Source organism: Dendropsophus ebraccatus, chromosome 1, assembly GCF_027789765.1.
Source record: "Dendropsophus ebraccatus isolate aDenEbr1 chromosome 1, aDenEbr1.pat, whole genome shotgun sequence".
NCBI classification, from domain to species: Eukaryota; Metazoa; Chordata; class Amphibia; order Anura; family Hylidae; genus Dendropsophus; species Dendropsophus ebraccatus.
Genome location: NC_091454.1, coordinates 74,189,158 through 74,214,458, shown reverse-complemented (window position 1 = coordinate 74,214,458; position 25,301 = coordinate 74,189,158). Strand labels below are relative to the sequence as shown.

At 42.1% G+C, this 25,301-nt stretch overlaps 1 protein-coding gene across 3 annotated transcripts; it reads right to left on the bottom strand.

Annotated features, from left to right (window-relative positions):
• Window positions 1-1,527: 1,527 nt before the first annotated feature.
• SCYL2 (SCY1 like pseudokinase 2) lies at window positions 1,528-24,989 on the bottom strand. Of its 3 annotated transcripts, none has more exons than XM_069973040.1 (18): window positions 24,847-24,989; window positions 20,407-20,602; window positions 15,118-15,275; window positions 14,130-14,274; window positions 13,769-13,918; window positions 12,533-12,754; window positions 12,259-12,375; window positions 10,951-11,076; window positions 10,689-10,865; window positions 8,680-8,802; window positions 6,949-7,062; window positions 6,484-6,616; window positions 6,266-6,384; window positions 5,881-5,981; window positions 5,615-5,666; window positions 4,589-4,678; window positions 4,032-4,151; window positions 1,528-3,495 (listed from the first exon to the last, which is right to left on the bottom strand). In XM_069973040.1, the coding sequence occupies exons 2-18, from the start codon at window positions 20,581-20,583 to the stop codon at window positions 2,842-2,844; spliced, it is 2,778 nt and encodes a 925-aa protein (XP_069829141.1). In that variant the 5' UTR covers window positions 20,584-20,602; window positions 24,847-24,989; the 3' UTR covers window positions 1,528-2,841. The 3 variants fall into 3 exon arrangements, with proteins under 3 accessions (XP_069829141.1, XP_069829129.1, XP_069829134.1); XM_069973028.1 differs by having other exon boundaries at window positions 5,603-5,666; window positions 24,847-24,988; XM_069973033.1 differs by lacking the exon at window positions 24,847-24,989 and adding an exon at window positions 21,790-22,075 and having other exon boundaries at window positions 5,603-5,666.
• Between the last annotated feature and the right edge of the window lie 312 nt (window positions 24,990-25,301).

Below are 25,301 nucleotides of genomic sequence, written 5' to 3'. Positions count from 1 at the left end.
TCATAACAATGGCCGTATTTGTGCAAACAATGGCTGTTATTTTGCAAATAACTGCCGTTGTTTGCGCAAATACGGCCGTTGTGAAATACGGCCGTGTTTTTTAGTGTGAACCCGGCCTTACGGAGTATTTGCTGAGTTTTTAGGAGAAATTATGCAGTTTTCCATTTAATTTTTGTTGATCCAAAGCCAGAAGTAACTTAAAAATGGACATGAAATATAAATGAAGAACTTCTCCATCTTGCTGGATCCACTTCTCACAAGTGTGTAGTTGATGGTTCATGTTATGTCAATTCCCTCCTTAAGGTTATGGCCATACTGAGTTTTATTTGGCTTCCACATGGATTTTGACATGGTTTCCACTTCAAAAATTATCAGGAAATAGGGCCTAATTTTCAGAGAATGTAAACTTAAGAACTAAGAACCTGGCAGATTTATTAAAGTTTATCAAGGTGTTTAACAAATCTTTCACATTCTTAAACTGTCTAGTTTGAGGTTAAGCCAAAGCCAGAGAGCTCTGTCGGTGACGGTTGGGGGGGCCCCATATATTATATTTCTCTTCAAAAACTCAGTGTGAACATACCCTAAGACAATTTCTTAGAGGTTAAGTTTTACAAAAAGCATTTTTAACTAAAAAATTGCAGTGATTTAGATTTTTTTGTTTAAAAAAAATGCTGAGTGTGAAACTCTGCCAAAAAGAAGTTGTCCACATTGCCTGCTTCAGCCATAATGATCAAAGTAAATGACTTCACCTGGAATTCAATTCATAAAGGGTTAAGCCTAAGTTGAATGCTCTCCAATGTATACTTATATCAGTGTCCTGTTACAGAGCTCCAAATCCCCTACTATTTTACTTCAGGTACACAGTTAATTGATAACATTATGGTTGCCTAAAGCCATCGCTAGATTAAAATAACTGCTTGCAACCCACATTAAATTCATTAATACTTCTGTATGAAATAGGCTCCCTTGGGTAGTGGTCGTAGGTAGCCATTAATTCTGAATATTCATTTAACTCTATGGCTCTGTGAAGCAAATCATGAGATATGAAGCGATGAAAGGGAACCTGTTATCACTTTCATGCTGCCTGAACCATTGTTTGTCGGGACAGTGTCTATTGCTTTCTGCCTTCCCTGCAGGCTTTGATCAGATCGATCGCTATACCCAAACAGAAAGCTCTATTAATCGAGGCTGGAAGAGAAGGGACTTGTGGTTTGGGAAGCATGAAAGTGATTACAAGTTCCCTTTCAAAGGGAACTATCAGTAGGTTAGATGAATCCAACCTGCTGATAGCCCTCTATAGGGCCCAGGACCCTGAGGATGAAGGTATGTGTCTTAACTACCTCATCACTGGTCCCATGCTGTAAGTCAGCATAATCTTCAGCTGGGAGCACTGTTCAGATCACTGCCTCGCCCCCACAGTGTCCTTCGGCCCACCTGCTCCATTGATTATCATTAGAAGGAGCAGGCCGGATGATGCTTTGGGGGCAGTGCTCCCGGCCTGGATTACACCGACTAATGGTGCGTTTATACAGACAGATTTATCTGACAGATCTTTGAAGCCAAAACCAGGAGCAGGCTATTAACAGGGATCAGGTCATAAAGGAAAGACTGGGATCTATCCTCTTTTTAAATCCATTCCTGGCTTTGGCTTCCAAAATCTGTCAGATAAATCTTTCTGTGTAAACGCACCCTAACAGGGTGGGAGTAGTGCAGAGTAGAAAGATAAGACACATAACTTCCTCCTCAGCAACTCAGGCCCTATAGGGGGCTATCAGCAGCTTAACCAGCTGATAGTTTTGTGATACATCTTTCCAGCAAAGGGAACTTTTTATTAGCTAAAAGGGGAACTATCATATAACTGACTTGCGTGGACATGTCACAAAGTTGTATACCAAATGAAAGTATCTTTATCCAGAATAAAACTAGAGGTCTTGCTTTTCTACAGATTTCTTTTAATTATCATTTATAGCAGCTAAGATTAATTCTGCTTACAGTGTATATATCCCAATATATCCTATACCTTAAAGCATTGAAGTAAAAGTGCTAAATACAAATAAAAGTAAATAATTTATAATCAAATGAAAATGAGGAAATCATCTTTACATGAATTAAAAGAATAAAAAGAAAAGTTGCTCAATATATGTCAAGGTTTATCACATATCAAGTGAGGTAAATAAAATTGTAAATCTCATGTTCTGGGCATGTGCACACAAAATATAGGAATGTATTTTTTACAGATTTTTTTTCTATTTGGTGGAGTCCTTTTAATGGACCGACTTAAGGCTGGACAAAGTGCTGCTTTATAATAGGAAACTTTTTTTTTTATTTCTATATTTTTCAGTAGTTAAAATTTAACGTGAAAACAATAAAAAAAATTTCTACAGATGTGTTTACCCTGAGGAAGGAGAAAATAAATGGTGAGTGGTAACAAAATAGAATTTTACCAATAATACAGATTCCTAAAACTTTACTAGTTTAAGATGTCACAAATGGAATAATCCAAAAATTAAAACTATTGGGACATGATCCTGGTAAAGAGATGAAGTAAGCTCTAAGATCACATATGGATCAGCGTTTACTTACCTGCACTATAATAACGTGCTGCAAATAATGTAAAACTCTTTTTTGGTGAATTCTGTGCAATAACTTATGATGAAAGGAAAGGATGTGAAATAAGTTCATCACGTAGAAACCACAGGATCATCACAAAGTGAAGGAAGGCAGAGATCAATAGAACAGAACATACTCTTCCGAAATTTGTAAGATTAGAATGGCAGTACAGAACCAAGAGATCCAAGCAGGCTAAGCAGGAATATAAAACAATCTTTAAGAAAAGCGTTTTTAACCAAAAAGGTCTTTTAAATCGTTGCTAGCAGAACTGCTACTCTTCATTGTGTTTGCAGGCTGTGTGAGGTTTGGTGGATTGAAAAACGGATTGGACTGTACTCCAAATCCAGACTGTCCAGCCATGCCTGGTTGCGTTATGTTGCCACCCATGGTCTGAGGAGCTTGAGGTGTTACAAACTGATTGACCCAGGTATTTTGTTTTTGCTGAGACATTTGGTTCATACTCACTTTAGGTTTTTGTTGACCAAACAAACTGTCTAAAGATTGCATATCTGGGGCAGGCTTGCTGAATGTTTTCTGCTGCAACATGCCAGGAGGGCTGCTAAGAGTATTGAAGTTCTGCATTGTAGGAGGAGTGGACAATGCTGGCATCCTGTTCACTGCCATGGGAGCTGGTGCATTAAAGAAATTTTGATTGGGATTCATTGGCCCCATACTGAAGCTAGAGGGCTGGAACCCAGTCATAGGGTTAAGCCCATTTTGTAGGTTTCTGTTTAAAGACATATTGTCAATTGGTGCTTGGTATCCAATGCTTCCTGGCATGCTACCGGCCGGAGAAAACCCTGCCACTGTTGGTTTCGTACCCACACTTGAGAAACTGTTCAGAGATGACATATTTTCCATGAGTGTCATAGTCAGATCCTTTGTCTGCAAGAATGAAGAAAACCACATTATGTACTTGACCTACAAAGCCCGCCTCACAGTTTGAGAAGCATTGATCTAGACATATGTTTTACAGCAGCCCCATGGCCCATAAGAAACAATAGTCTTGGGCTGACACTGACTTATGGGAGAGTGTTCTAGGCATGGTGTGGGACCTGTGCATATGCCAATGTGCAGCAATAGGGAGGAGGAGTTATGACCATTTTGAATAGTGTCACCATACATTATAATACCGCTGGTGATGATGATAATTAAGAAAAGGCTGAACGTGATTTCTACAGAACAAAAGACTATTAGTTAGCCTATTAATAAGTATAGAAGACAGGCTGAAAAATGCAAGGTTTTAGGATTTTTGACATGACAAACAAAAATATTACCAAAAATGTTATGACAAACTATGTTTAAATCAAAAGTTATAGAAGTCATGGGCCATTTAAATACCTGCACATTCTTGTAAGCCCTGACAAATTTCGCTTTTTGCCCTGTGGGAAGCTGCCAGAAATCTAAATACAAGCCCTTACTTGTTTCACAGGCGCCGAAGGAGTCATTGTGCTAGGTGTTAGCGGTTGCTGACTTTTCATCTTTTGTACTTGTTCCTGTTCTTTTGCAAGCCTTTGCTTCTCTTCAAGTGTAAGTGATACCTTTTACAACAAATACAAAAAACACCATCACATTTTTATGATTTTAAGGACAATACGCAAAGCAACATATTATACAGAAGGCAAAACTAATCTTCAAAAGCTAAATATGACACCAATGCACCAGAAACACAAAATTCTAATTAATCATTCAATATTCAAATTAATCATCTGGTTTTCTAGTGGCAGAACTTTTAGAATTTGTTTGTTTTCTTCAAAGACCCAAAGAGAACGTAATTTATAAGCACTGATAAATAATTTAGTAGACCTAAGAGATCCTGGATACATTAATTTGATTACCCATCTTCAAACACTCTTATTTATAGTGCCCTGCCTCAGCTACCAATTGGCTTAGGGGGGGCGCATCCTGCTGAGATGATTTGTCATAGGAACCAAATAGTGACGACAGCTGTCAGGAATAGCGCCCCACAACCTCTCACCTTGCTTTTCTGCTTTGGCACATGTCCATTTTCTTGTTTCTCAATTGAACCAGTCAGAAAATCTTGGTTCATGTCAAATACTTTATCTGTCTGTAGGAGGAGAAAGAAAAAAAGTTCAACGCTATAGTGCTATACTATACATTTAGTGAACTTGCCTCTTTCTTCTGATATGCCACTCCCCCCCTATTGTTGACAGCTCGTTGCCTAGGTTACCAACAACTACTTTGGTCTAAAAGCATTGATCGGGCTAGTATAAATATAGATTGTGGTAATAAATATATACACATATATACAAATATATATAAATAACTTATATACATATATTTATCAGCAGGATCAATGCTTTTATACCAGAGCAGTGGTCAGTAACCTAGACAATGAGCTGTCAATAAGGGAAGGAAAAAAGTGGCATATCAGGAGAAGGAGAAAAGTTTTCTAAATGAATATTTTCAGTTGAGCCCTACCAATTTTACTATATTTGTTGAGATAGAAATACCACTTTAAGCTGGTCACACTGGATAAAAGTCAGCTAAACCCACAGATTTCAGTAGGGTTAGCAGACCATCTAATGTGCATAGTGGTCTCCTGAACGTTGTTGCCAGGTGTTGGTGTAACGAATGATTGGGCACTTAGCACAATATTACACAACCTGATGTTGTGGGTAAGCAAGCGCTGATCTGCTATAGAGCCTATTACACAGCTCAATTATCATGCTACATGCTGCATGCAAATAGTTAGCGATGTCCGTGTCCTTGCTTTGAAGTGACAGACCACTTAGCCAATCACTGACAACTATCAGACAATGATCAGCTCTTCGGCTGATCGTCATCTTTATTACACAGAGCCATATCTGTCTTTTTTGGCCGATTATCGCTCAGTATAATAGAACCCTTAGGTTCCAACATGCAGATCCTTTTGTTCTTAGGAAGATAACCTGCTGCCAGAAGTCTGGCAGCAGCTTTCGTCCACCTTAACTACAGGAGAAGCTGTAACTACTTTTACACATTGTATTACCTGATTGTTTACCTTACTAGCTTGTTCTCCAGATAAGTTCAGCTGATTTGATATATCCAAAGACCTAGAAGAAATTGGAAGTGAACAGTGTCTCAGTTGGCAAATTGTAAAAAAATATTATACATTAAAGAAAAAGAAAGAGTGATAGATTTTTATAGTAACTCTATTCATGGAGGAAGTAGCAAAGTTGTACACTAGTAAACTAGAGGAGCGTCACACAAAACGTCAGTCCACATTTTCCATACAGAGGACAGCATATACAAGTAAAGTCCACTTACTTCTGCTGCTCTTGCATAATATGTAGCTGTTCAAGCTTGGTTTTATGCTCTGACTCCAACTTATTCAGCATTTCTTTAATCACAGCCATGAATGAGTTAAACTAAATTTAGGAAAAGAGAAAGTACCTGAATGTCAAACATTACAGCATAGACAACAGAGAAACTCCCCTTATATAAAACAACATTACCCCAAGGGGGGTGATTTGTTAGTATGTAAATGTTATCTTTCTAAAAATGTACCTGAATAAAAAGTAAACTTTTAACATTTACAATTTAACCCTGGCATTCAACACTTTAAAAAGGTTTTACAGCTTGAGGAACCTACTTTGCATATTTTACATGCAGTGCTTACAAGTCTATGCACTTATAATCTACGCATGCTCACCTGGTTGAGATTTAGGTTGTTGTCAATGCTGAGAGGAATTAAATGAGGCAACACTTTTCCAGCTAGCTGCTCTTTGGTAACACCAAGCTTCTTATGTGTAAAGGTACACTTGTATATTCCTTAAGATACAAAAAAAGGTTTTCAATTTAAACATGAAATAAAATAAAACATGACTGTAATACATACTGAATAACCAAATATGTACATAATATCAATACCTAATATCCCCATTAAAACTGCTGGCTCTCTGGATGGAATTTGTTGCAAAAAAGGGAGAATTTCATCAAGAACAAACCACTTATCCAGGTATTCCAAAATCTTTCCTAAGCACACTAAGGAATTAACTCTCACCTGCACGGAATTAAAAAAGAGAATGCAGTTAATTTTATTTTGCACATGTTGCCACTGATATCATCAAAAAATAAATATTTGAGGAGATTTGCTGCAAAGTAAAAGTGGATGGTAATCATTATTCTTCTATGCGGAATTAAATATTATACATGGTTCTTCGTTGTTGTGGCTGAATTCCAGCATGGTGACATTTGGCCATTTTTACACCTGCATGATATGGCGACAGTGCTCTCTATTCCTTGTGTTAACAATGGGTGAAAGTGAAATAGAAGTTGAGAAGAAAACACAGAAAATAAGTACGGTAACCTCAAGCATCTATAGTGTATACTCACTGCAAGTGAAGATGTCTGTAAACAAGCAGATTTAATTCTTGGTATCAATGAATTTTTCATGGATGGGTAATCTATTAGGTTTGCAAATGTAGGGATTATGTTTAGACACAGCTCCTAAAGAAACAAAAAGTACATATACACAATTAGGGTTCACATATCACAATGAAATATAAAAAGTATTGTGAATACTGTTTTGGCTGGTTTGAGGGTGGTTAAAAGTCCGAAATTAGTGAGCTCTTAAAGGGGTAGTGCGGCGCTAAGAAATTATTCACAAAATAACACACATTACAAAGTTATACAACTTTGTAATGTATGTTATGTATGTGAATGGCCCCCTTCCCCGTGTTCCCCGACCGTGGACCCGGAAGTGTAATGCATTATACATACCTGATTCGTGTCGACCCCCGTCCGCCGTCTTCTGACAGTGATGTAATCTTCGGGAGGCCGGCCGACCCCCCTCTGCCGCGTCATAACTGTGCTCAGCCGCGATTGGCTGAGCATAACTGTGCTCAGCCAATCGCGGCTGAGCATAGTTATGACGCGGCAGAGGGGGGCCGGCATGAGGGATGGCAGGAGCTGGTTGGCCGGCCTACTGAAGATGACGTCTTTGACGGGGTCAGTCGACACGGATCAGGTATGTATAATGCACTACACTTCCGGGTCCACGGGCGGGGGTCGGGGAAGGGGGCCATTCACATACATAACAAAGTTGTATAACTTTGTAATGTGTGTTATTTTGTGAATAATTTCTTAGCGCCGCACTACCCATTTAAGCTGAAAGTATGCTTCTAGTTTCCCTTGTAAAACATATGCAGTTAAAAAAACCTGCAGCAACTCACACTAAAATATATATTTGGGTCTGTCTAATACTGGTACATGTAAATACACTTTAACAACCCCATTAATGTGTCATTAGGAAGCTTATCACATAGGTAACAGAGGTCAGCTTCAAACTTGTTATGTCAGATTTCATCTGTAACATTTGCTCTGGCCACAAGAGGTCACTACTGCCTTCCAGAAGTTTTTATATGAAGTAGGTGCACAAATTCAAAATCAGCAGCATGATACAAGATGTCTTATGTCTCTGATTGTTGTAGTGATACATGATATTTACTATTTAAAGGGAACCGGTCAGATGCTTTCTGCATAAAACAGGGACAGTCACCCTCATTACATCCTGCTTTATATTATTCTCAAATACTGTTTTTGGAGAAAAACCACAGTTGAAAAACAAGCCAGTAACAGAGCAAAGTCAAGGTGACTGGCTGTCTTCTGCCTTTTGCCCATCTTACTGAGCTTGGGTGATAGGTCTCTATCTATTTGTGCATGGGGGAGACCTGTCAATGAAGTCCAGCAGTATAAAGAAGACAGCAGACTACTTTTCTATTAACCAAGACTTGTCCTTGAACTTTGATTTTTCTAAAATGCCACAGTGCTTCATAGCAATACATAGCACAGAGCTTGCCACAGTTTCATGCTACCCTTGGTTAAAGTAAAATTAAGCAGGTCACAGGTTCCCTTTAAATATGGTAACATAATTATAATTAATCTCACAAAAATAAAACAGCATTCACCTCAAATGGAACTATTCTTGGTTAGAAAGAGTAACAACAAAGAGCTGAAATACTCCAGGCAAATTTAGTTTATACTGCTGCCAAACTGACAATAAACTGGTTACACATATGATTAAAAAATTTAGTCACAATTAATCACTAAAACAAAAGTAGTCACCTGAATCTGTATAGACGGTGCCTCCAGGGCCCTGTACACCATGGGTAATACACTGTTTTTGATTTCATCTGGAGGGGTTTTAGTCAGAAGAAGATCCATTTTTTGCAGAAATATTAGAAGTATCTACAAATACAGAAAGAACAAAAACAGTAGTAAACTCAGGTTGTAATTTACTTGCAGAAGACCAGAATTATAATAAAAATACATCCACTCACCATGTTACTAGCCTGATGGCATGGAAAATAAAACATTGGAATAATTACTACAATTCATAAAGTTTGGCATTAAAAAAGGACATAAATAAATTTGTTATTTGGCTTCACATTTAACAATATAGATTGTTTTCCATAGAATGATGCGACCACGGGAAGTGCATCAATTTGTAGTAAAATGGAAAAACCAGTCAACACTTTCATGCTGCCTAAACCATGAGTCATCAGGGCAGTCCCCAGTGTCCCCACCACCAGCCTTCATTTATAGATCTCTCCCTGTTTGAGTATAAGAAGACATCTATCAAGACCGGAGAGGCAGGTAGAAGCTACCAGGGACTGCCCCTGTGACTCAGCTGCATGAAAGTGATAAAAGGTTTCCTTTAAGGCTGGGTTCACACTACGTATATGTGAGGCTGTATATTTCAGGCCTCATAGCAACCAAAACCAGGAGTGGATTGAAAACACAGAAAGGCTATGCTCACACACTGTTGAAATTGAGTGGATGGCCGCCATATAACAGTAAATAACTGCCATTATTTCAATATAACAGCCGTTGTTTTAAATTAACAGCAAATATTTGCCATTAAATGACGGCCATCCACTCAATTACAACATTATGTGAACAGAGCCTTTCTGTGTTTTCAATCCACTCCTGGTTTTGGTTGCTATGAGGATCTGACTTGAGGACCAAATACAGCCTCAAATATACGTAGTGTGAACATAGCCTAAAGTTGCAAGTTTAGACCATATTTACACACATTGGAAGTCTGTATGCGTTGTATGCAGATTTTGATAGATATTTGCTGTAGATTTCATTTTTAGCAGCATGCAAATGAATACTTTTAATCATCATTGCATTGTAGTGTAAATTCTAGCAGATTTTGCCACATGAAATTAGACTAGAGGGCCCTTCGCTATATACCGCTGGGGCTGGAATTTAAAAATGCCAATTAATATACAACTTTAAAGCGACTCTGTACTCACAATCTGACACCCCCCCCCCAAACCACTTGTACCTTCGGATAGCTGCTTTTAATTCAAGATCTGTCTTGGGGTCCGTTCGGCAGGTGATACAGTTATTGTCCTACAAAACAACTTTTAAACTTGCAGCCCTGCGTCAAACTGGCGTGGCCTAGAGTGTGTGTGCATTAGGCTGGCACAACCTCCTCCCCGCCATCTTCATCATTAGGAATGCTCCAGGCAGATTTTCTCCTATTCTTCACCTGTGTGAGCACGGCACATGGGCTGGATCGTTAATGCACCTGTGTAGTGTTTAGACAAGTGAGGAATAGGAGAATACCTGGCTGGAGCATTCCTAATGATGCACAAGTTTAAAAGTTGGTTTTCAGGACAATAACTGCATCACCTGCCAAAAGGACCCAAGGACAGATCATGGATTAAAAGCAGCTATCCGAAGGTACAAACTGTTTGGGGGAGATAGACCGTGGGTACAGAGGCACTTTAAATTCTGTCTATGGTCTGGAAGCAAGCAACGTGTGGGCACTTTTTATGAAAGTCCTGCAGGAAGACACTTCTTGGAGTGAAGCACCTCTCAGTCTTTTTTCTAGATACAGGACGTCACTGCTAGAACAGGACATTCTGGTGATGTTCTTGCTCAGCTCCACATTCTTCCTCAGCACAAAGGGCAGAAATCAGAAGGTTGCAATCTGTTCTTTGTAAATGCTGACCCCTGCATGTACAGCACCTCATGAAATATAATGCAGCTTCATATTTATAACTACAAATTAGAAGAAAAGACCACGTATACAGAACATCATACTCATCAAGAAAACAAACCTGAATAGGTTCTTGTTGCCGAAAAACAGGCCCTAGGTCTGGCAGGATGAGTTTTGCATACTCCTCCTTGGTGCACTCCTCTGCTATCAGCAAGACATTGGGCAACACAAATGGCACCATATCTGGGTTGACAAACTCTGAAGTCAGTGCTGGTAATATTCTTTGTATAACAACCCGCTGTAAAATATGAGAAAACACAATGTTACAGAATATACGGGAATAACCGTGAATGTTTTCTCAGATAAACTCCTTTCATACACACCTTTGGCAGCTTGGGAAGAACTTTCGGCAAACCTTTGAAAAACTGGGATTTCTGGAGATTATCTCGTTGAAAAAGGGAATCAAAATATTGTAGCGTCACAGCACCAACATCATCAAAAAATGGAATCTGTAAAACAAAGAACAAAGCATGATTTAGTAGTCAAACCATATACTTTGTGTAATCCATCATAAATGCTGCAGTGTGTGATATTTTGTCTAATCCTAAGGCCTGACAATATCGCAGACACTCCCTAGCGAAAGGAGCATTCTATGATATTATGTACGTAGATGCCACACACATTCACCATCATGGGGGTATGCACAGCATATCCGATGTGCATGTGAAAATGCTGTAACACTACATTCAGAGCTGCAAGATATGGATCTAAAATATGCTTGTAAGCATGAGGCCTTACATCTCTGTTATCTGTCAGCTACTGGTTACCCATTTCTTTCAGACAGGGGTTTCACAAGACACTGTGTAGTAAAGGTACAGTGGCTAGAAAAAATTGCCTGGTAATTAGAAGCAGTATTACTCACCTAAGCACTGCACCCCTTTCCATCAGCTGATCAATGGAGATGCCAAGAGTTTTACCCCCATGCTAAGCCCTCATTCGCACATCCTTAGTGCGGCCCGCATTATAGATGTGCTTTGGTAACGCTCCACCATTTAAGGAACACTGCGAAGAAGATTCACAATTGCCGGTCTGCACTAGACCTGTCCTTTTCTTGTTGCAGCATGGATCATGGTCCATACACATGTATGGAAGTGTGAACAGGACATTAAAATGCATTGTTTCTATGTTTTGTCCACAATAGTGGACAGGACTGCAGACGTGTGAATGAGGCCTAAGGGTAGGCCATTAGTATTAAAGTCCAGAAAGCACCTTAACAGCCACTGACCAATACACCCTCTCCTATGTCTTTAATTTTCTGTCCTCATTGTATTTGTACCTGTATGATCCACACTCATTACTTGTATTTTTTTTCCTGCTTTACTTAACTGTAGAGCACAAGATATGTTGGCACAATATATAAACGAAGATAAATGAAATATATACTTTGCCGAAAACCTAAGAGTGCCCAAGTCTGTCCAGTAGAAATGCACTTTAACTGTACCTCAAGGTGATGAACCTAGAGACACTAGAGGCAAGGAGACATTTCATGGATGATGGGTGTTGAAGGTGTGTCTGTTGCAGCTGATTGAATGTAAAGCATTTAACAATTTTCAGACAGCTATACAGAAAAAACATTGTACAAAGTAGAGGTGGAAACAACTAGGTTTGCACACTCACAGAGCTATCCCTACCTTTGTCATCTGATCTGCATCCGGTCTCACTGCTGGAGTAACATTGAGAAGTAGCTTTACGTGTTCCTGGACTTCTTCAGGGATGTTTACAAGGACATTAGGGTTTAGATGACTTAACTGAAAATGGAAAACTGGTCTGAGAAATAATGCAAATATATATATACGCATATAAATACACACAAACACCATATACCATGTACTCATATCCAACTGCGCCACACAAATCTAAGAAAAAGCTATAGAAACAAATGATACGCTAGAAAAATTTTTATACCTGATCCAACTGTCTGCTAAAGCTTTTGTAAATGTCTTGTTTGTTAACTTCAAAGATAGTCTTTCCTTTGTTATACACGGCATGTATGATTACACCAAGCGAGTACATGTCGCTGGCAGGGTCACAGCTTACTGACAAAATATACTCTGGTGCCAGGTATTCTGGATTAGGCAAACACAGCGCAGGTAAGTTCGGATCCCATTCTTTACACACATATTTTATCTGCAGAAAGAAGACAATGGAGTCCATGTTTAACAGTACGGACATCTCAGATGAGATTTCTAGACAGCAATTTATTGTTACAAATGTCATAAAGAATGTTTCTTTCAGAAATGACTTTACAGGTAGGTCTATAGAGGAGAAATACTAGGGCAGATTTACCACTGCAAAAAAATTGAACACTATATTGTGCCAAAAAAAAAAAAAGAGACTTTCATGGCTTGCACCATATTTACTATGTGTAAGCCAATTAAGTAAGCCAACTAATAGGCTAGATAGTTTAAAGTTGCACCAGATGGCGCAGACAAGGATCACACTTTCATATGCTGAACTTCATGGTCAAAACCTGTGACAAATTCAAACATTTCCTTTCTTTTGTGGGTCATAAAGTGTTCACACTTCTATGACATGATTCCGGGGAGAGGAAATGTATAATATTCTTAAAGCATGTTTTGGTAGATGGCCCCTTCAATAATTATGAAGTTGAGATCAGAATGGTTTTACCAATTTTCCAAAACAACCCCATGTCTGCCATACCTTACCTAGGGACCATTCAGAACTTATAGCATGTCAATTCCTTGATATTATGTGATGAAGCAAGGTAATGTTAAATGGGCTAACTAAAGTAATCTCTGATGAACAAATATCCCACCTAAATTGTCTTTGAGGAAAGCAAAGAGGGTCTTTTAACTCTTATATTAAGACGCCTGAAGCAGTCTGTGGCAGGTAGATAACTGTCCAGGTTTACCCAGATGAGCTCCCCTAGATACTAAATAAGGCCCTCACCGCCAAAAGGCCTATATATGACTCCAGCTATGGCTACGTCTGTGCAGTGAATCTGTGCAATTGTGTTGGCCAAGTGTTATGCCACAATTATATTTAAAGATCTACAAAACCTATAAAGCCATTTCAATATTCTGTCTAGAACATGCAATAGTGTTTTATTTTAATATATCATACAAAAAGAATACAAATGTGAAACTGCAACCCATTTGTCATGTGTCCCTTCAAAATTACCTCTTGTTCTGATGGGTTCACTGCTGGATTGCAGAAGTCAAAACCCATAATTTTCCATGCACCACTTTTGTTTAAAATAACGTTCTCTGGCGTGAGATTTGCATGGATCATCTTGACGCTGCTATGTAAAAATGACAAGCCTTCAGAGACCTACAAAGAGATATGAAATTATATTAAGCCATATCAGACCAGGAGCCTCAGAAGGAATGAAAATACTACTGATAAACAGAGCATGCACCGCTATGGAAACAGATGTTCTGAAAGACTTGACATTTTTTGCAGTGGATAAAAAATACAACCCATAGTGCTTTTCATGTAACTGCACATCATCATCATCATCATCATCATCATCATTTCTTACCTGCAGGAGGCCATACTTTGTTTCTACATCATACAGTTTATGATCTTTTATATCTGCAGGGAGAGGGGATGGAAGATTGTCCCAGCTTCCAAGAACATTAGCTAAGCTAGCAAACACAGGTTCTGTGCAAAATGCAAGACAATCCCTAAAAAAAGCAAAGGAAAAAAAAAATAAAATAAGTTAACCATACCAAAACCACAATCTGCACTTCTCTGTACAGAACCAATATCTGTACATTGACGAGCCACTTAAAATACAGGATGTATCTCAGGAACATAAGTAACTTATACCATTGTTAACTGACAATAATCTTGTCACAAACTCATCCCTAACAAGATACTAGAAGGCTGTGAGTAAGTGAGCAATTCTAGAATCTGGTTACTATACAGTCTCTAGTGCAAAGATGACACGTTCCCAAATTCAAAACATCAGAATAAACGTGAACAGATATAGAATCTGCATAGTGTGTCGGCTGTAAGAGTCTAGTATCAATAAATTAATTTTAAAAATCTTACACGGCCGACAAGGGCACGAGAATGAGCGGCAACCTTTTTGTGTCTTCAGTCCTGCTGAGTATGTCCAAAGAAAAATTTTGGATCCCTCAGATCCCTATTACTAAAAAACGTAGGGCGTTAGCGGCACCATCCCTCAGATCCCTACTACTAAAAAAACGTAGGGAATTAGCTGCACCCACACAATCTTAACCGGAGACACCTTGCCAAATAGCGTGTGTCACTACCTACTATCCACTCATTCCTAAGATACATGGACTTGTGAGAAAATATTAGTTCATATTGGATATTGTTTTCCCAATGTGAAGAAATTTAAAGTGCCACCTCTCACATGCTACAAAAGACCACAAAATATCAGTGATACGTGCATGTTTATAAAGGGCTTGTTATAAGGTGAAAGTCTGTAAGAGTAAGTAGTTGCAGTGTCCCTTTAGAATACATTATGCACAATATAAATCCATAGCAGACTGCCTTACCTTGACTCTTCAAGTGGATGCTGTACGGTAAGTAGCCGTGGATGCCGGAGCCTTGTTAACTGCTGAACACCCCGTTTCAGGGAATCTATAATTTGATCCTTCTCATACTTTTGATATTTGTCAATCAACTTTTTGTCAAAGACAAAAACAGCAACTTCCTATCAAAACAGGAAAAACACACTCAGCTAAAAAACACATTAAGCTAAAGGTCCTTTCATTTGACACATATGCACATTAAAAGGTGTTTCCTGGGGGAAAAATATTTTTTAAACCAACTGGTGTCAAAAAGTTAAGGGCCTATTACACTGGTCGTTTAGAGGGGCAAACGAGCGCTCTCAGCGCCCGTTTGCTCCTCATTCCCCGCTCGCTGCCGCCGCTATTCACTGCGGCTGCAGCGAGCGGATGAGTGCGGGAGGGGCGGCTGGCAGCCCATAGGATATAGCAGCGTCTGCTGCCGACGCTCCTATTCAACGGAGCGACGGCAGCAGATCGCTGCTATATCAGTGGCTTGTTTTTCAACATGTTGAAAAACAAGCGACTGCAACGATCAGCCGACATGAAAGATGTCGGCTGATCGTTGCACTCTATTCCACGGGACGATTATCGTCCATAGCGGCCGATATCGGCCGAATACGGACGATAATCGTTCTGTGGAATAGGGCCTTTATACAGATTTGTAAATTACTTTTATTTAACCCCTTCAAGACTGAGCCCATTGATGCCCAGATGTCTGGGTCAAATTAATGCAATGTTCCTCCCCGCCATCTAAGAGCCATAGCGCTTTTATTTTTCCACCTACAGGGCAGATTGGGGTGTAATTTTTTGCATAATGATCTCTAGTTTCTATTAAAGGGGTAGTGCGGCATTTAACATTTATTCACTAAATAACACAACTTTGTAATGTGTGTTATTTAAGTGAATGGTCCCCTTCCCCGTGTTCCCCCACACCCCGGAAGTGTGGTGCGGTACACTTACTGAATTGCTGTCGACCCGGGCCGCCATCTTGGGTCAACGACGTCCTCTTCGGGAGGCCGGCCGGACCGCTCCAGCCGTCCCTCATGCCGCCCCCCCCCCCCTCCCTCTGCTGTGTCATCAGCTGCTCAGCCGCAATTGGCTGAGCATAGTTATGCTCGACCCGTCGACGGTCGTTTTTTTTCTGGGATATAATTTTTTAAAAATTAGCAATCTTGGTGTTTTCCCCCTTTTTTATTTACGTCGTTCACCGTGCGAGAACAATAATGTTATAATTTAATAGATCAGACAATTCCGCACGCTACAATATACAATATGTTTATTAATTTTTTCAAATATTTTTAGTCTTAAAATGGGAGGTAACGGAGGTATTTTAAACCTTTATTGGGGGGGGGGGGGGTTTATAAGGGTTTTTTTTATACTTTTAAAAACTTTCTTTTTTTATTACACTTTTTTTCACTGTAAAACATGCAATGATTAGATTGCATGCACTGATCTATGCCATAGCATAGCATAGATCAGTGTTATTGGCAATCTATGCTAAGAGCCTGCCTGAGAGCAGACTCTATACATAGATTGCCGATCCGACAGGACGGAGGTAAGTGGATTACCCCCACCCTAGTCCCGATCACTCAGTGACAGGAGCTTGTCCTGTTACTGAGTACCTTAAATGCCGCGTTCCTGCAGCAGTCATTCACACATCAAACCCCTTCAGAGTCAGGAACGTATATATACATTCCTACTGCCAGGGGTATGTGCAGTAGGAATATATATCTACGTATTACTGACGTATAGGGGTTAAAAATATCAAGTCCAGTACTTATAAGCTGCTGTTTGTCCTGCAGGAAGTTGCATATTCTATTCTATATTCTACATGGTGCTCTCTGCTGACATCTTTGTCCGTGGCAGCAATTGTCCACAGTAGTAGCAAATGCCTATGTTCAACCTCTCCTGCTTTAAAGGGAACCTGTCACCCCCTGTGCCGGGGTGACAGGCTCCCGACCCCCGCTACAGCCCCCTATACTCACCTGATCCAGCCGGGTCCCGCTTCTGGATCCGGTCAGGTCACGGAGATCTCAGCCGCTGCAGCCCGGCGTGCGTGCTGAGAGATTAGTCCAACGCTCATAGAGAATGATTGAGAGTGCAGCGCTCCGTCATTCTCTATGAGCGTTGGACTCATCCCTCAGAGCGCGTGCCGGGCTGCAGCGGTTGATATCTCCGTGACCCGACTAGATGCAGAAGCGGGACCCGGCGGGATCAGGTGAGTATAGGGGGGCTGTAGCGGGGGGTCGGGAGCCTGTCACCCCAGCACGGGGGGTGACAGGTTCCCTTTAAATAGTTCCTGTCACAAATAGAGGTAGCACCAAAGAGCACAAGACTGGAAAGAATGCACCACTTCGTGTAGGACATACAGGAGCTGATAAGTACTGGAAGACTAAAGTTCTTTAAATAGAAGTAATTTTAAAATGTGGATAATTTTCTGACACCAGTTGATTTGAAAACATTTTTTCCTCCAGAGTACCCCTTTGAAGAAGCATGACCGGATTTGTTTTTTGTATATATAGCGCAGCATAGGTTACTATTAACAAATAAAAGTAAAGGCTCTTGTGTATACCTGTTTTAGATGATGTAGCAAGTATGAGATGTATGCCATCCTGATTTTGATTTCCCCACCAATATGGTTTTTAGTAATGCCTTTATATCTCATGATGCCTCTGGCTTTACAGTGGGAGTGAAGCCTAAACAGTGCATGCAAGTTCTATCTAATGCTAGGTTCAGACCGCAGTATTTTGGTCAGTAGCTTGCATCAATATAAGATATATATATATATATATATATATATATATATATATATATATATATATATATATAGCTTGTTGTGTTTAGGGTCAGCATGTACACTGGCCATTCACTGACAGTGGACGCATAAGTTCTCCAGCTTAGCTACTGGTTGGTTAAATGGGTAGTGCACGCAGCAATACACAACAAATCCTGTGCATTGGGACCAGCTCTGGGAAAACAGAGGTGAGAGAGGAGGGTAAGTATATACTTTTTTATGATTCCCCTGCCCCCCCCCCTTCCGCAGGCCCAGAGCTGAATGACAATTCTCTCTATTGAAATGGCCAGCACAATTGTAAACATGAATTACTAAACTGTACTGATAACAGAAAGTATCATATTGCTGGCCTAGTAATGTATAGTATTTGTGTAGTGACATAAGAGCAAACAGTGCCTACAGAGACCATCATCACTGCCCAAGCCATGAGTACTGTGGAAAACAACATCTACTTGCTTCTCAGAAACAGAATTACCTGTCATGTCATCATCTTTATAATGACTATCTAAAATGGGAATTTGAATAGCTTGCATTAGTGGGAAATCCCTAATATAATGCCCCTCACCTAAAGAAGTGTGTTCCTATCACAATTAGAATTAAAGAGTTAAAGCTGGTAAAAATGACTCCCTTATCCTAATAGTGGTGTCTGAAGGAAAACAATTGGAATATGGAGGGTTAAGAGGGTTATTAAGATGGTTAACAAGCATAAGAAAAACAAAGTTACCTCCTTCCAAAAACAGCTCCACACCTGGCCTTAGGATGTGTGTGGTATTACAACTCGGCTCCATACACTTTAATGAAGCTAAGGTGCAATACCAGAAAAACTTAGGACAATTTCTGAAACAATTCTTTAAAGGGTACCTATCATTAAAAGAAACTTCTGACAAGTCATAGCCACATGTCAGAAGTTTGTATCGGTAGGGGTCCGGAGGTGCTGAGGCCCCCACTGATTTTTAAAATGAAGGGGTAGATGCGCACATACACACAGGTACCTTAGGTAGGGCCTGCACCTGGAGGGTATTTAGGGCACATCCCTTGTGGGCATTCTAGGGACACTGACCCCCTGGCACCTGAGATTTTTCCAGCCCTTGCTATTATTACTATACACCAGGGGCGTAGCTGGGGGTTCAGCCTAGGGGGGGCGAGTGAGTCTGAGTGGGCCCCCAACCAACATTACCCATAGGGAACCTCAGCAGGTGGCAAGGCTTTTTGAATAATAAAGGGAATATTCTTCTACATTACTTATAGTGAATAAGGATACAGAGCTGTGTAAGAGGCTTCTACATCTGGAATATAGAGCCACAAAAAGATTAGAAAAATATAGCTGCCTTCTTCCACAGACAGCACCACTCTTGTCCTCAGTTTGTGTGTGGTATTTGACTAAAGTTAATAGAGCCAAGCTGTGATACCACACACAACCTAAGAGCAGGGGTGGCGCTGTTTTGGAAGAAAACAATTATGTTTTTGTTTTGTTTTTTAATTCTGGAGAACCCTTTTAACTAGATTATCTTTGCCTAAAAATAATAGTGGTATAGGTAATAAGTTTTTGTGGTTGTGTGTGTGTGTTGTCACTCCTCACTCCCCTCACACAGCCCTCACTCCCCTCACACAGCCCTCACTCCCCTCACACAGCCCTCACTCCCCTCACACAGCCCTCACTCCCCTCACACAGCCCTCACTCCCCTCACACAGCCCTCACTCCCCTCACACAGCCCTCACTCCCCTCACACAGCCCTCACTCCCCTCACACAGCCCTCACTCCCCTCACACAGTCCTCACTCAGTCCTCACTCCCCTCACACAGTCCTCACTCCCCTCACACAGTCCTCACTCCCCTCACACAGTCCTCACTCCCCTCACACAGTCCTCACTCCCCTCACACAGTCCTCACTCCCCTCACACAGTCCTCACTCCCCTCACACAGTCCTCACTCCCCTCACACAGCCCTCACTCCCCTCACACAGCCCTCACTCCCCTCACACAGCCCTCACTCCCCTCACACAGCCCTCACTCCCCTCACACAGCCCTCACTCCCCTCACACAGCCCTCACTCCCCTCACACAGCCCTCACACAGCCCTCACTCCCCTCACACAGCCCTCACTCCCCTCACACAGCCCTCACTCCCCTCACACAGCCCTCACTCCCCTCACACAGCCCTCACTCCCCTCACACAGCCCTCACTCCCCTCACACAGCCCTCACTCCCCTCACACAGCCCTCACTCCCCTCACACAGCCCTCACTCCCCTCACACAGCCCTCACTCCCCTCACACAGCCCTCACTCCCCTCACACAGCCCTCACTCCCCTCACACAGCCCTCACTCCCCTCACACAGCCCTCACTCCCCTCACACAGCCCTCACTCAGCCCTTTTGCAGACAGCATTAATCTGTCTGAGACCTCAGTGGGCCCCTGCCTGAGTGGGCCCGGGGGCGACCGCCCCCTTTGCCCCCACCTATTTTCGCTACTGCTATACACCTACCTGTTTTGTAGATTTCTTTGTCCCATTGAAGATTTTCCAAGCAAGTCCATTGCCGCCACTGGCTATATGTTTTCCTACATCAAATTCCCTTGTGACAGGGTTTCCCATTACAGCGCTGGTAACATCAGCAGTCACCTTTGTGACTGTGCTCTTAAGCTTATTTAGCATGGACTCCATTTTGATTTTCTTGCTTGACCTTGTACATTTAAGAAAAAAGTAGCATTTTAGTGCACTAGAATGCAAAGCGGATTTACGATGAGCTCTGAAATAAATTATTCCAAGGCTGTCATTTTCCAACACATTTTTATTTAACACTGAATAATTTACACCATGCAAACAAGAGCTCGGAGACTCTGAAAATGTAACTTAGGATGCAGAACAAAAGTACACATCAAATGGAGAGAAAATGTCATCATATGACACCAGGATCTATCGGACCTGACTAATATTATGTGGTACATCACCTTTAGAATATAACTTATGACTAAAAAACAGCAATTTCATACAAAAGCGTCTATCTTAGGGTGCGTTAACATGTACAGAATCTGCAGCAGATCCACAGCAGATTTGATGGCACAGAATTGATTTGCTTTGAATCTGCAGCTTCTAATCTGCGCCATCAAAACTGCTGCAGATCCTGTACGTGTGAACGCACCCTAAAGCAGAAACAACCGGATTTAAGAAGCCCGCCGTCAAATGCCCAGAGGATTACTGCAAAAAAGGGCTGATATATATATATATATATATACACATACGTACATACACTGTATTTTCCTGCAGATAAGTCTACTTTTTAACCCAGGAAATTCTTCTAAAAAGTCAGGGGTCGTCTTATAGGGCGGATGCAGAAAAACTTTGCAACAGGACTGGAGAATCTGCAGTCGCTGCATATGGTGGGGGGAACTAAAAAACGGCCACATCACCGCTGTATTCGTCGACCGTATGAAGGGCAGAGTAAGCTGCAAGCGTCCAGGGTGTGAAAAGACAGCAATTTCCACAAAAAGAAATCTCATCATTCTCATATGGCACTCTTCTGTTTTGTTTGTCCAAGAGGCTACATAACAGTGTTCAATACACAGCACAGCATTCAATGGCACAAGTTACTACATACAGAGCTGCCAATATCCCTTAGTTTTAAGTTACTTTGGAAAGTTGCCATGAAGTTATAAATTAGCAGGGTGGGCCAAAAATATTGCTGAAAAAATTAAACTTCTACAGTGTATGGCAGCACACAGAATCACTTATAGCTCCATACGTCACACCCAAAGCAATGTCTCTAGGAAAACCCTCAATATGTATGACATCTCACAAAAATAAATAGGCTCAGGCAGCTGGTAAACATAATAATAATGATAATAATAATAATAAAAACCCTCTAATTACCTTCCCCGTTGCTGTCCTGATGCGCAGCACTTCCTGTGTTCAAAGCCTACTTTAGATTTTGCCTGCTCAGCCAATCAGTGACTGCAGTAGTGCCCAGTGGTCGACAGTAATCTGGTGAGTATACTGCACCACATCTGTGGATGTTACTATTCCCCTTGTCATGATCAGCACTGATCAGATGGGGTCTGACTGGAGACTATCTAAGGGTAGTGTAAGCTTGTGACAGAGAAGCTGAACAGAACAATGTATCACAATAAGTAGTCCATTATGTCCTGGATTTTCATATGCATCAAGAACTCCGCCCACCAGCTGCTGATTGGCAGTTATCTATCCATGCTGTGTATAAGCAGTCAGCTGTTAATCAGCAGCTGGGGGGAGGGGTGCGGCAAGAATCCTATTCTCCTGCACATCAGGAGGACGGCTGAACAGAATGATGTAAGTAATACACTGATCTGTTCAGCGTTTCTGTCACTAGTTTATGCTGCCCTCATTTAAAGGACAACTCCCACAAAAATTTTTTTTTGCTCATTTAACACACATTACAAAGTTATATAACTTTGTAATGTGGTTAAATACCCGGCCTGGCCCCCTTCCCCCACTTTCGGACCCCCGACCCCCCACCCCGGAAGTTAAGGAATGTATACATTACCTATTACGATCGTCACGGTCCTCTTCTCCGGGGCGGCATCTGGTGACGACGACGTCAGAGCCGAGGGGCGGTCCGGGTCTTCTTCCTCCTCGGCGTCTTCATGCAAAGTGAATGGGGATGAAAAGGCTGCTGGTGCACATGCGCACCAGCAGCCTTTTCATTGGCTGGAGCGCATCACATGGCTTCCAGCTTGCTCAGCCCTGATTGGCTGAGCTTGCTGGAAGCCATGTGATGCGCTCCAGCCAATGAAAAGGCTGCCGGTGCGCAAGCGCACTGGCAGCCTTTTCCATCCCCTGGACCCGGAAGTCGGAGACATCGCTGGATGGCGGACGGCGGCGACGGAGAGGCGGACGGCGGGCGAATCGAGTGGCGATCGTCACCGGAGAGATGGTGAGTATGGTGTCTGTGTTTTTTTTTTTTTTTGGGGTCCCGCGGGAGTTGTCCTTTAAGGCAGAACAAACCTAGTGGCAGATTCCCTTTAAAGAGGAACTTTCGGCAGGTTAGACTAATCTAACCTGCTGATATCTCCCTACGGCATAGGAGGCGCAGAGGATGAAGGTATGTCTCTCACCGTTCCCATGCAGTTAGTGTTTTACTCCTTGGTTTGGTAAGACTGTTAGGAGCACTGGGGCACCCCCTTAGCACTGATCTGCCCCCTGGCTGGCCTGCCCCTTCTAATGATAATCAATGGAGTAGGCCAGCCAGGGGCAGGCCAGATCAGCGCTATGGGGGCATGACAGAGCCCCAGTGCTCCTAATGGTCTTCTCAGACCAAGGAGTAAAACACTAACAGCATCGAGGATGAAGGTAAGAGGCATACCTTCATCCTCTCTGCCTCCTGCACAATAGGGACATATCAGCAGGCTAAATTCGTCTAACCTGCTGACAGTTCACCTTTAAAGTGACTGTACCACCAGGCCCAGGCTGAAGCACTGGAGACAGGCTGACCCACCCTTAGTGGGAGGAAACGCCAGCCCCTCTATGGTAGGGTTCCATTGATTCTAATGGAGTCACCTCATGGAGGGGCTGGGGTTTCTTCCCACTGGGGGTGGGTCAGCCCGTCTCCAGTGCTTCAGCCTGGGCCTGGTGGTACAGTCACTTTAAGCATAAATTGTGCCAGGAGAGACATCAGAGGAACTAAAGAGTACTAAGAAGAGATCATGCAGAATTGTTACTTTATATGGAATACAATAATCCATAACTTGATCCTGTGCAGGCAACATTTCAGACATGTCACCATGATAGGTCCCACTCTTACACTCGCACTGACAGCCGCAGCTTTTGGTTAGTGCATCACATGTATTCCCTCCTTCAGTGACACATATGTCAACGACGTGATAAAGTATCTGCTGCATCACTGTCACCCAAGCTGTGGCTCCAGTGGTTGGCAGAATACTTACAGCCTTCAGCTGTCAGAGCATGATGGGAGTTGTAGTTTGGCAAGCACTGAAGCGCCACAGCTTGGGGAGACTGCTTTATATACTGTATACATCGCAAGCTTGGGGTGTGATGGGAATTGTAGTTTAACCACATCTCGGGGAGCACTGCTCTATATACTGTATACATAGCAAGCTTGGGGTGTGATGGGAATTGTAGTTTGGCCACAGCTCGGGGAGCACTGCTCTATATACTGTATACATAGCAAGCTTGGGGTGTGATGGGAATTGTAGTTTGGCCACAGCTTAGGGAGACTTATCTATATACTGTATACATAGCAAGCTTGGGGTGTGATGGGAATTGTAGTTTGGCCACAGCTTATGGAGACTGCTCTATATACTGTATACATAGCAAGCTTGGGGTGTGATGGGAATTGTAGTTTGGCCACAGCTTAGGGAGACTGCTTTATATACTGTATACATCGCAAGCTTGGGGTGTGATGGGAATTGTAGTTTGGCCACAGCTTGGGGAGCACTGCTCTATATACTGTATACATAGCAAGCTTGGGGTGTGATGGGAATTGTAGTTTGGCCACAGCTTATGGAGACTGCTCTATATACTGTATACATAGCAAGCTTGGGGTGTGATGGGAATTGTAGTTTGGCCACAGCTTGGGGAGCACTGCTCTATATACTGTATACATAGCAAGCTTGGGGTGTGATGGGAATTGTAGTTTGGCCACAGCTTGGGGAGCACTGATCTATATACTGTATACATAGCAAGCTTGGGGTGTGATGGGAATTGTAGTTTGGCCACAGCTTGGGGAGACTGATCTACATACTCTAAGCATAAGAATAAATTGAAACGGCACATAACAGTGTGAATAAGAATCAGGACAGACAGACAAGCAGAGTACGGCGCCCCTGTCCTGCATAATGAATGGACACTACTTGTGACAAGCACTACTGACAGCAGGTGCCCCGGCCCCTATAGAGCCCATGCCCCGCCCCTCTCCGTGCTCAGGCCCCGTACCTGTCCCCAGCTGAGTACCCGGAGGCGGCGGGCTGTGCTCAGGACATACGGCTACGTGCTCCTCGCGTCAGGCCGCTCCACTTCTTTCCTCGTTCAGGTGGCTCCACATCTGCCGTCAGCTGACCGCCGCGCTCCAATCACTAGAGAGCAACACAAGTGTCGCCAATCGTGTAGCACCGGGCGGCCATTTGTCCGTAGCCCACAATGGCTCTACACTATCCCCAAGGCTACAACAATATGTCTCCCCTATCATAGGCTGTCGCCTTGTTTAGGTCGTGCTCTAGGTAAACTAAAGGTGTACGTAAAACAAACAAGCCATTCTTGTTTGTCCTTACGATAATGACGTATAATGAGGGCTACTTTGTTACCCAGATAACACCCAAGAATCATTGCAGCAACTATCCCTGACCCCATGTGGGCTTGTTGGCTATCGCTGCACGTAAAACGGCACCTAG

Coding starts and splice junctions, on each gene's coding strand:
- SCYL2 (XM_069973028.1), bottom strand. CDS start 20,583: ATGGAGTCCATGCTAAATAAGCTTAAGAGCACAGTCACAAAGGTGACT. Junction 12,376..12,532: donor TTAGCAGACAGTTGGATCAG/GTATAAAAATTT, acceptor TTCCATTTTCAG/TTAAGTCATCTAAACCCTAA. Junction 6,617..6,948: donor TACAGACATCTTCACTTGCA/GTGAGTATACAC, acceptor AATTCCGTGCAG/GTGAGAGTTAATTCCTTAGT.